The sequence below is a fragment of the Poecilia formosa genome, unplaced genomic scaffold, assembly GCF_000485575.1.
Source record: "Poecilia formosa unplaced genomic scaffold, Poecilia_formosa-5.1.2 Scaffold40, whole genome shotgun sequence".
Lineage (NCBI taxonomy): Eukaryota > Metazoa > Chordata > Actinopteri > Cyprinodontiformes > Poeciliidae > Poecilia > Poecilia formosa.
This window is the reverse complement of record NW_006799979.1, coordinates 429752-440778: the sequence shown is the minus strand read 5'-3', so window position 1 is coordinate 440778 and position 11027 is coordinate 429752. Positions and strand designations below refer to the sequence as shown.

Here is an 11027-nt window from a genome sequence, read left to right as displayed (position 1 = left end):
TCAGCTGTCGTCCGGTGTTTGGGTAGTCTTCTTCTTCTACTGGGTTTAACAAGCTGACAAATTTGAGCACTGCTGCCACCCAGTGACTGGAGGATTGTTCATCGGTCAACCGGGAAAAGACAAAGTCCTCCTGCGTCTTGTCCAAGGACACCAATGGAGACAAAGAAGGGGTTCAAACCAGCAACCCACCAGTCACAATACAAATTAATTATCAACTCCTGAATCAGCACTTCATACTGATATGTTTAAAATTTAGAAATAAACATGAATGAACCTGTGCTGTGTGACTTTAAACTCAGAAGCTAATAAAAGTTTCATGCTAAAACTTTGTGTCTTGTGTATTTTGCTTTTATTCCAAATGTTTCATCTTAAATGATATTTTAATCACTTTAAACATGTGACTTAACACATGACCATGAATTTAAAATGTGGAAATAAATATAGGGAAATTACTGCCTGAAACTGAAATTAAGTGCACAAAGTGTCAGAGCACAGTGCCTTGCAAAAGTAAGGAATTGAACTACATGCACAAATATCAATATATTTCACCGAGACTGTATGTGATGAATTGAAAAAAAAAAAAGCCCAACAATAAATAACTCAGAATCTGTTTATTGTTTGCTGTTGATTGTGAAAAAAACTTTCAAGTGAGTGCAGTGTTTTAAAAAAATTTGGTTTCGGTTTTTTTTCCCCTTTTTGCCCATTATTTGTTAAGATTAGTTTTAAAAAAAAAAGAGTGAAAAAAGTGTCATGTCAAGATTTATTCAAAAATGTTCTTATCGCATTCAGTCTCATCAGCATGAACTTATTTCAAGGTTCAAAATAGATCAGACATTTGCTGCAGCTTTTATGCTAGCGTCTGCTACAGTAATGTTCAAAACTCTGATTCTGCTCAAGTCAGAATCAACTTATAAAAAATTAACCAGAACAGTTTCAGTCACTCAGACAATAGAAAACATCCACAAATTTTTAACTATATGGCATAAACCAAGTGAAGAATATCATTATCTTAACACTGCATTTTTTAATTAAACTATTCTTCAAGTCACTGTCAAATCATTTTGTATGTGCAGGAACTATTTTAGGTGAAAGAAAGTAAGGCCACTGCTGGTTTGAAATGATAAACTGATTATCAGCAATAAACTGATTGCTCGCAGGCAGTTTATCACGAGACGTTTTTGTCCGTCAGGATGGAGCTCCTCTAAGGTTTTGAACTATTTTGCATTCTCAGCCGCCTCCGGGCCAAAGCTTCCTGCTTCTTCCTCTCGATCTCCTCTGCAGAGCACTTCCCTGCAGTCTTGCTGGTGACAAAAACTGGAACAACCGAAGAACAGAAGGACACATTCAGGTGAAAAAAAAGAAAGACCAAGACATATGTAATGAAAATTGGCATGACTGATTTGTGATCTCACAGTGCTTTGCTAAAGTATTTTACCTTATTTTCATGTAACAACTACAAGGATTAATGTGCGTCATTGAGGTTTTCTGAGACAATCCAACACAAAGTTCAGAATAATTGTAAAGCGCAAGGAAAATAATGGCTTCTAGAAAAACAAAAAAATCTAAAAAGCGTGACTTGCATCAAGGGTTTGTATACTTTTCCCATGGTGAAATTCAAGCACTTTTCAAACATTTTCAGTTTTAGTTTTAAAGTTTTCCAGCACCACACTTTGGAGATTAAAAAACAAGTTAGAATTAACCCAATTATTTTATGAGACATTAAATTTGTTATATTTTAGTTTACCTTGTCTCTGCTGTAGAAAGTTGACTGCTATCACAAGATATTACTAATAACAGTAATACATGATACATAATAGTGAATAGAAACTGTCTTCTTTAATTAATTTGTGCAGTTCTCATTATATTGTACCATCTTACCTTTGTTGTTTGTGATGGCTGAGTCAGACACATTCCTCTTGAATGCTGCATGCTGGGACATGGAGTTCTGGGCGACTCTGGTCGTCGCTGGATGAGGCTTCATAGCCATGTTGCCATGGGAGAAATCTCCACCCGGACCAACTTGGCTACCTGGGAAGCTTTGAGAAATCCCTGATTTGTTGTTGCCGCCTTTCAGAGGAATGTTCCATCCTTGGTAGTTTCCGGTTTCACGGGAAGTCAAGAGCAGCGAGTAGGAACGAACGAAAGAACCCGATGATCGTCTGTTCGCACCAACACCAGAACTCCCAGAGGATTCGGCGTTGACATCACAATCTCTCATGTTCTGGCGTCTGTCTACAGGCCCTTTCGATTTTTGTCCCTCACAGATTTTTGGAGCCGCTTCATCTGGCTGGCTGTTGGAAACCCTCTCCACGCTGTCGCACACCTGGTAGAGGAGGGCGTCGTCATCGCCGTTGTCCCATAAACTGTCCGAAACGTCTTTAACCAAAGAGGATTGCTGAAAAATCTTCACTCCATTAGTCACTTTTTCGCATTGTGGATTGGAGTTCGTCTTTATGGTAGCAGGTTGCTGCTCTGTGCTCTTCGATTTGGGTTGTACAGCAGTAGAACCAGACTTTGCAGCTTCCTTATCCAGCATAGTCTGAAAGTGAGGATTGGATTCCAACTTAAAAGTGCTACGAGTTCTAGTTTTTGGTTTTGGACACAGGTCCTGCAGCAAACCGAAACTTGTTTTACACGGCTTCTCCGGCTTCTTATTCATAGTTGACTGGAGAGCAGAAGCTAACTCTGTAGTGTTTGTGTGAGACTTTGGTAAGGTCTTAGGAGGATTGCTTGGATCTTGCGTCAGTGCCAGGATCAAGGAGTCATTGAGTAGGTCGTCATTGTCCCAGTCGTCCTCAAAGTCAACCAAGTTATTTGTAGAGTGCTTTTCTGCTGGTTTGGGTTCTGACTGTCTCTGGTCAACAAAGGCAAGAGTCTCTGCTAGGTCCTGTCTGTCTTGCGAAGAGACCGAGCCTTCGCTCAACCTGCCGCTGATTCCCTGGGTGGACGAGTCAAACAGAGCCCGAAGCTCTGCCTCTGCCTGTTCCGACAAAGATGGACACCTTGGTTCTTTGACGACGTTTTCAGAGACGTCCGCAGTGTCACGAAGTCTACCGGTGATGGTGTTCTGTTGGGCAGAAGTCTCCTCATCTTGCTGCATGTTTTTATCAAACTGCTTGGCAAGTTTCATGAGATCCTCCACACTGCTCTGTCTGTTTGGGATGAAACAATTATCAAGAGGTAAGAAGAATTAGCTTCTACAGGTGAAAATAGTGTGTGAGACTTTGAGACTTGAGAGTGCTATTGTGATTTCACACCTGGAAGACCTTTTCCGGATTCGTTGCTTCGGAACGTCAGGGGTGCATGGGATCGCGCCATCGTCGATCCAGTGCAGCAATGAGGATTCGGTCACTTTGCGTTTTATATTCTTTAAAAGATGCAAATTGAAGGAAAACAAAACATCTCAGAAGTTTTTAAGATTGAAGATGAATGCAGTGAGGATAAAACGACTGACCTTCGGAACAATGCGGTTCACAATATCAGAGATTTTCACAGCTCTGGTGTTCTTGTATCCTTGACCTAAAGGGACAAGAGAAAGGTAGAAGCAATGCGGTCATATCTGATTAACATAAACAGTGCACCTCCATCCCAATAGCGTTGGGCATTTATCATGTCGTTTAACATTTATTGTGAAAAAGTTCTTAGAAGAATTTTGATGTATTATTTCAAAAATGTTAAATTAATGATGTTGAAAAAGCAAAACAGACCATATTGTCAGAAATGTTATTTTTTTTAACTAGTTTTCTCAATTGTTTGTTCCATTTAAACATAAAGAAATATCAGTAAATCCAAAAATGTAACTTAATGCAGTTACTGGGTGGAGTTTATTGATATAAATCACACTTCTTCAAGTCAGTCCCTCCAGCAAGTTACGATGTTGTGCTTGCAGGTATTAACGCAAGAGCAATATTTGTGTTTGAGGCATTATTAATACAGTGCCATGTAGTCACAGTCATAGAGTCACCTAAAAAAAGAAGTAATAAATTGTTTTTTATGGTCATTTTTAACATTAACACAATAGTACCAAAATAAAGTCACTTCTCTCCCCCCCAAATTTCTAACAAAATTGCTATTACTACACTTGACAATATATCCTGACAATATATTTCACACATGATCAGAGCATCCAGTCAAACAGCACGGATTCGTTACCAGTGTGAGTTGGGGATGTGCCATCCCAGAAAATGTCCTGTGAAGCCTCAACATCTCCTGGAGACTCTGTCACGTTAGAGCCAAGGAATCGGCTGCTGCTGCTGCCTCGGAGCCGAGGACTCTGCAAATCTGTGCGAACAGGAGTCAAGTGTTAGTCACAGGCTGTCCTGAAACATAAACATTGGAATCACAATAAAAACAATTTGACAAAAAAAAAAGCATCATTACAGCTTATTTATTTATAGGAGAATGTACAGATAAAGCGACTATTTCTGAGGCTATTTTTGTGGAAGTATTGAGGATTAAACTTAGGACGTTTCCGAAACTTCAACATGTCTGATTTAACCTGAACGAACCAGAACTACTTTCCTCCTCCTCACCGTTACATCCAGGAGAAGTTGCTGTGGCTGGCACCTGCTGTCCGCCTCTCCTGGCCTGTCTTTTGCCGCGGTCAACTTCAGAGATCTTCCTCCACAGCTCGGAGAACTCAGGGCTGCCAGCAGCAGCTTCTGCCCCCGGCTCCGACATGGCTCACGGTAACAGCAACAGTTCCAGTTACCATTATTCTGTTAACTGTTTCAAAGGAATACTGGAGGGCCGAAAACAGCGCGACTCGCGACCTGCTGGGTGTAGAAAAATCTCTGTTTTGGGTCTTTGCATTCAATCGAAGTGAGCCGCCATGTTGTTATCCTGTGACGTCGGTAACCTACGGATGCCGAATAGGTTTTGAGTCTGAGCTGGGATAAACGTCGAGCTCATTTGACGCGTGAAGTGAAAGGGTAATGTTTTTTTTATGTTTTTTTATTCATTATGCTTGTTAATTATTTATTTAAAAAAGCAGTGAGTATTGCATAGAAGCCCTTTTCCGCCATGAAAGAAAAAAAAGCTCAACAGGAAGTCATAATTACAACTTTCAAAGTAATAAATTTGACTTTAAACGTCCTAATTATAAGATACAAAGTCATAATTCAAACTTATAAGTCATAATTATGATTGAATTGTGATTCAATCATAATTATGAGATCCAGGAGCAAGACTCCTTTGAGAAACAGTATCCATCTCATAATTATAATTTTGAAAGTCAAAGTTATGACTGTGTCTCATAATTATGACTTTAAAAGTCAAAATTATTACTTTGAAATTATGACTTTTATTCTCATAAACATAACTTTAAACTTGTAGTTATGACTTCCTGTTAAGCTTTTATTTTTTATTTCATGGCGGAAATGGCCTTCATAGATTTAAGCTATGATCATAAGAAAATGTCTAAGTAATCGGTTTTCTTACCGTATTGTAAAACTATTTAACTTCAAGTACCGAAAACACACTATAGATTACATCGTGTCAACTTTTATCAAATAACAGGAAAAAGTGCATAAAATTAAGTACGTCCTTTGAAAACCCTCGAAATGCATAGTGGCTTTTTAAAGTCTACACAATTCTATTGAAAGTAAAATTGCGCTGTTGCCATTGCCTAAAGTGTGCCTAATCCTTTGTTGAATCACCTTTCCATATTCTTTCGGCATCTCATTTTCTTTATGGTACATTATACACTTGAAAAATATCTAATACTTGATGTAGATCCATGCTTTCTCTTATTATCAATGTCTGTCTTTATTGTACCAAAGTATATAAAAATAGTGTCTATTTTTGTTCCCATCTCCTGACTCATACCTTTTATACAAAAATGTGAGATTATTTTTAGTATTTAAACTTCTCTGGAGATGGTGGTTTTAGTTAAAAATGCAAATGAGATTAAAAGAAAATTCTGAATAAAGCATGTTTTGAAAATAACCTTTGAGCAGGTAATAAATATTCTTTTCTTTTACTATTGTGCAAATGTAATATTCTGAATATTGTTGTTCAGATGTAATATTCTAATGTTCAGTGTGTTTTCATCAGCTACAGGCAGATAATCATCATGATGAATGGCTAAAAAAACAAACGATAAAGCCTATGAAACATTGATCTGCTTGCAATTAATCTACATAATATTATGCCACTACTGAAATAAACAAACATCAATAATTTGCTAATTTATTGAATGGGACTGTATATTTTAGGGTTGTTACACGTATACTAAACTCCTGACTGAGTATGTCTCAGTTTTAAAGTCATGGTTGTTTATGGTGCGCTTCAATGAAGACAAACAAATAACTGTTTTCCACTTGAACTTTCTTGACCCTGAATGCACCTTAAGCGTTCAGCCGTTAGGGATGTCCCTTCTCTGTTTAAAGCAGTCGGGGAACAATCTACATTAATCTTCTCTTGGATCTTACAGATAATATTTACCAAGTTAGGTCTTGGATTTTATTCAAAGAAGTACTTATTTTTATCTTTTATTTACTTTTTGTTGGCATAAAAATAGTTCAGTTGAGCATGATAGCGCCAAATGAAAAATGACTTTTGTGCTGACAAGGTCTCAACAGAGCGGTTGCTAATAAGCTGTTGTTGCAACATGTCTGTGTTCTTACAGATGGCATCATCTTCTTCTTATCTCTGAAAACTGAGTTTTGCAGTGAAGCTAACTGTGTTGTTTATTTAATGATGTCATGACAATTCACCTTTATGATTTCAGTGAAATAATACCCAAAATATTTTGTTCATAAGGAAGTGAAAAGCTCTTTTTCTGGTGGTTCTGTGACAGAACTAGCATTCTAGATTTATACTAATTGGTATTTATTGGTTTCATGTAATGTTTTTTTCATTATGCAAATAATTTAAGCAGTTTAAAATGTAAAAGATTCTTGTAAAGTACTGCACGTTTTCACCATGATTTTTATTTAGCTTTTTCTCAAATTTGCAAATTTCACAATTTTTTAAATAAATAATAATAATAATTGTTATTATTATTATTATTATTATTATTATTATTATTATTAAAACTAATAAAATGAATAATTTCAGTTCAACATCTGACTTTCTGCAGAGTAATTTCCTGAAAAAATCACTAGATGGTGCTTGCAGCCCTTTTTGATATTCTCCATACTGTACATGTTTCTGTGTCTGTGCATGAAAGGATACAGTAAGGAACACTCAAGGAAAACTGGATGCAGATTTTGTAAATAAATAAATAAATAAATTTCCATTGAAATTCTGCGCTGCAGTGAAACTATTTTGGAATAGGCGACACAGGCCCACGTGCGCATGCAAGCTGCGGCAAATTACTGGCCTTGATTATACTTGATTCTGCTTTGATTGTTTTCATTTGGAAGCAGTTTATCAGTACGAAGAAACCGAGACACCAATCAACCGTGCCGCTTTGATAGAACGCCAGCAACTGTTACGAACAGATGACCTGGTGTTCGAGCCTCGACTTCCACAGTTAGAGCATAATTCTTATTTTATCAAAACAGCAGCGGATACTTAGGACCATGTGTTGATAAAATTCACAAGAGCTGAAAGGAAAGGAAAAGTATGTCATTGTTGAGGTATTTCCCAGTTGCACTACAAAGGGTGGGCTAGGGGGTCCCATGGCCCTTCCTAAATAGGTTATAGATCCCTGCCCCACAGTCTTAAATGTTTTTTTAACCACACATATAAGAAATGAATTTTAATTTACTCTTTTGTGTATTTATTACACTTTTAATATTATTATGCATTGTTTTTGTGCTGTTAGCACAGACCAGCCCTTTCCAAATTTCAAATTTAGGAGAATTCAAGAGAGAAAATCATGAACAGTAAACATTTTGGAATCTATAACAAGCATGTTGGAATATATACTGGATCTGATTATTGCTTTGAAACCGCTTGAAAACATGAAACCACCAAATAAAAAAAAGATAAAATCACCTTCCTCCTCTTTTTGGGAAAAAAATGTGATTTTTAATTTTATTATCAAATCATACACAAATAAAACTCTTTAAACCACACTCCTCCCTCTTTGGCCCCCAATTGGATGTAGTTTTCTACTGGTGATCTGAAAGGGTTTTTACTACCAAAAAAATCCAAAGTATTTACAGTCATGTAGAGTTGATTAGCTAAGTAAATAGGGGACTAGAAATAATGTGATTCTAATATTCTTATACTTACTCAATTAAAAGGCAAATTAAACACTGAACATGTACAGTAAATCACCAATGAATTATAGAAATGTATTTTTAACCAGCACACATGTAAGTTATAAATACCATGACTAAAATCAATTTCCTTCTGTAAAACACTCAGCTGCCAAACATCTAGCACATTTTAGATCTGCCGTTTTATTTATTACTTTCATGGAATTTGTTCTGTTTCTTCATTTCCCATTTTGGATTTACAAGAAAAAAAAAAAACAAAAAAAAAAAACATAAATATCTTAGCACTGCTGCCATCATATAAGTTAAACTCAGATTCAGTGTTAGATCTGTAAATCAAATTTTTACAAAGTGCCTAAGATAAATAAGACAAAAAAAGTTGTGTATGCTCTCATTTAGGATTTATAAGTAAAATATGCCATGTAGATATGAAATAGAAATGCGTGGGAGTTCTAAAATGTTAAAGTTTAATTCATCAGTGTTTGATATGTCAGACATATCAAACACTGATGAATGTGAAAAATACCAAAATAAAATATTTAATTTCAAAATCAACACTTTGTGTTTCATTTAAGATCTCAGAATGTATTCGTATTTTCACCAGTGTGACTAAAATGCATAAAATACAATATAATAAATATTTTTATTAACGAATTAGGTTTTGCGCTCTCACCTTTTTAAGGGAAAATTTGGAGCGTTTTTTCCTTCTTAAAAACACGGCCATTGTGATACTGCGGAGACCAAACGGCACATTTCTGCCTAGAGGCCATTGTCATGTTAGCGGCGTAGCTGCTGTCAATGTTAAAGAGGTTAACTGGAACCGCCAGAATGGATGTAACAGTGATTTAATCAACAGTTAGCCACGTTTTTATGCCTCCCCTTAATGCATTCAGCTAATCTTGGGGGTATCCCCATTGCTCCGTGAAGCGAGCTGTGTCATATCACGTCGCAGCAAAAAAATAAAAATAAAATCCACACCCGGGGGGCAGCGTCTCCTGCCCCCTGAAAAGTCACAGTAACACCCTCTGTCACACTGAATGTTAGCATTTCTCAGAAGTGATAGTTAGACCACAGCATAAAGGGCATGGATATGTCAGTTTGAATCTGAATATGAGCCATCAGCCTGCCTTGTGTTTTTTTTTTCCCTCTCTTCCTCCTCTCCTCTGTGAGCTTTCCACAACTGTGTTGAAGCTGAAAAAAAGGGGAGGGGGAGGGCAAGGAAACAAAAACTCCGCCATAGGCTGCGCAGGGTCGACGGAGAAATAAGGCTTTTATGTATACTTTCCAAGCTGGTATGTTTCATTCCCATAAGTCTGTCTTTTCACCCCTAACTGCCTACCCCCTTTTTCTATTTATTGGTTACGCCTGGGTTGTTTAGAGGCAATTAAGGAGCTAATTGTGGGGATTTCTGAGGACTGGGTATTATAGTAAAAAGTAAAGAGCTAATGGCTAATTGCCCAAGCAGCTGCTAGTGTTTATGAAGGAGGAGCGAACATGCCAAGGGATATACCAGGCGTAGACAGCAGTGAGAGCGAGTGTGTGTGTGTGTGTGTGTGTGTGTGTGTGTGTGTGTCCGTGTACGCTCTGAGGTAGCGGAGGCTCATCATTGCTGTGGATCCAAGGGACGATTCACTGGGCAGCTGCCAGTTGTGCGAGGATAAAAGCTAAACTCACAAAAGTGTCGGCATAAATAATAATCACCCCTGATGGTCTCTGATGATACATCTCCAGTGTTTGTATGTAAAGGGTGCATCCCAATGTTTATAACAACACCCCCCTCCCCCTCCCCACGTCGCCACCCCCAAACACACCCATCCTGTCAGACCCCCTCTGGGCTAGCGATGCCTCGCGGATGACAGTAAGCATGTGGCGGAGCTCTCTGAAGTGGAAGGCTTCCAGGATCCCGGGTTACTGTGCCAAGCTTCGCCAAGCTGGGACTTCGCCCATTTCACAGTATTCTGCCAAGGCCTGGGACTGTGAGCGAAAGCGTTTGAAACAATGTGTAACTCTGCTTTGTCAGAGCTGTTGGCTTCGGCTGCAGTGTTTGGACGCAGCCTGAGGAGGTTTGGCGTCTTCCTGAAAAGAATCCAAGAAAACGTTTCTGGTCACATGAGGCACAAAAATAAAAAAAAATAAAAATAAAAAAAAGAAGCGCTAAAGGGCATTCAACTGTGCTCTACTTAAACAGTAAAGAAGTGAAATTCCAACAGGGAAGGAGCAAAGTGATCACAGAGTTAGGAGGATTCCCAGTTCATCCAACACACCTACCTGTTAGCCATTGATGGGGAAGTCACAAATGCTTTTGTGGTGTAGGAGGAGGGCGAAGTGGTGGGTCCTTGAAATGAGAGATTTTTTTTTTTTTTAAGGAAGAACTTAAAATGAAGGATTGGCCTCACAAAAAAGAATTGCATCTTATTTCACACCTTTGTGTTGCAATTTTTTTGCAACCTACTTAAAATTGTACCTCCACACAAACAATTTCACAGTCACACCAAACCATTGCATTTCTGTTCATTTCTCTTGGTGGATAAGTATTTTTATTGAATTAGAGTAAAAAAGTATAAATTCCTAAATTTATTGAATTAATTATTTAATTTTATTTAAAAAACAAACAAACAAAAAACAAAAAAAAACAAATGTATTGCAACCTATTTTATATATTATGATTCAGATTCTATATTGGGGGAGATGTTTTTTTTTTTTTAAGGAAGAACTTAAAATGAAGGATTGACGTCACAAAAAAGAACTGCATCTTATTTCACACCTTTGTGTTACAATTTTTTTGCAACCTACTTAAAATTGTACCTCCACGCAAGCAATTCCACAGTCACACTAAACCGTTGCATTTCTGTTCATTTC

The 11027-nt window shown here is 37.6% G+C and overlaps 1 protein-coding gene across 1 annotated transcript; it reads right to left on the bottom strand.

The window, feature by feature from the left end:
• Positions 1-596: 596 nt before the first annotated feature.
• etaa1b (ETAA1 activator of ATR kinase b) lies at positions 597-4887 on the bottom strand. Its single transcript, XM_007551087.2, has 6 exons — positions 4533-4887; positions 4153-4281; positions 3455-3519; positions 3258-3367; positions 1879-3152; positions 597-1314 (listed from the first exon to the last, which is right to left on the bottom strand). Exons 1-6 carry the CDS (start codon positions 4678-4680, stop codon positions 1202-1204), a joined length of 1839 nt encoding a protein of 612 aa, XP_007551149.1. The 5' UTR covers positions 4681-4887; the 3' UTR covers positions 597-1201.
• Positions 4888-11027: the final 6140 nt, after the last annotated feature.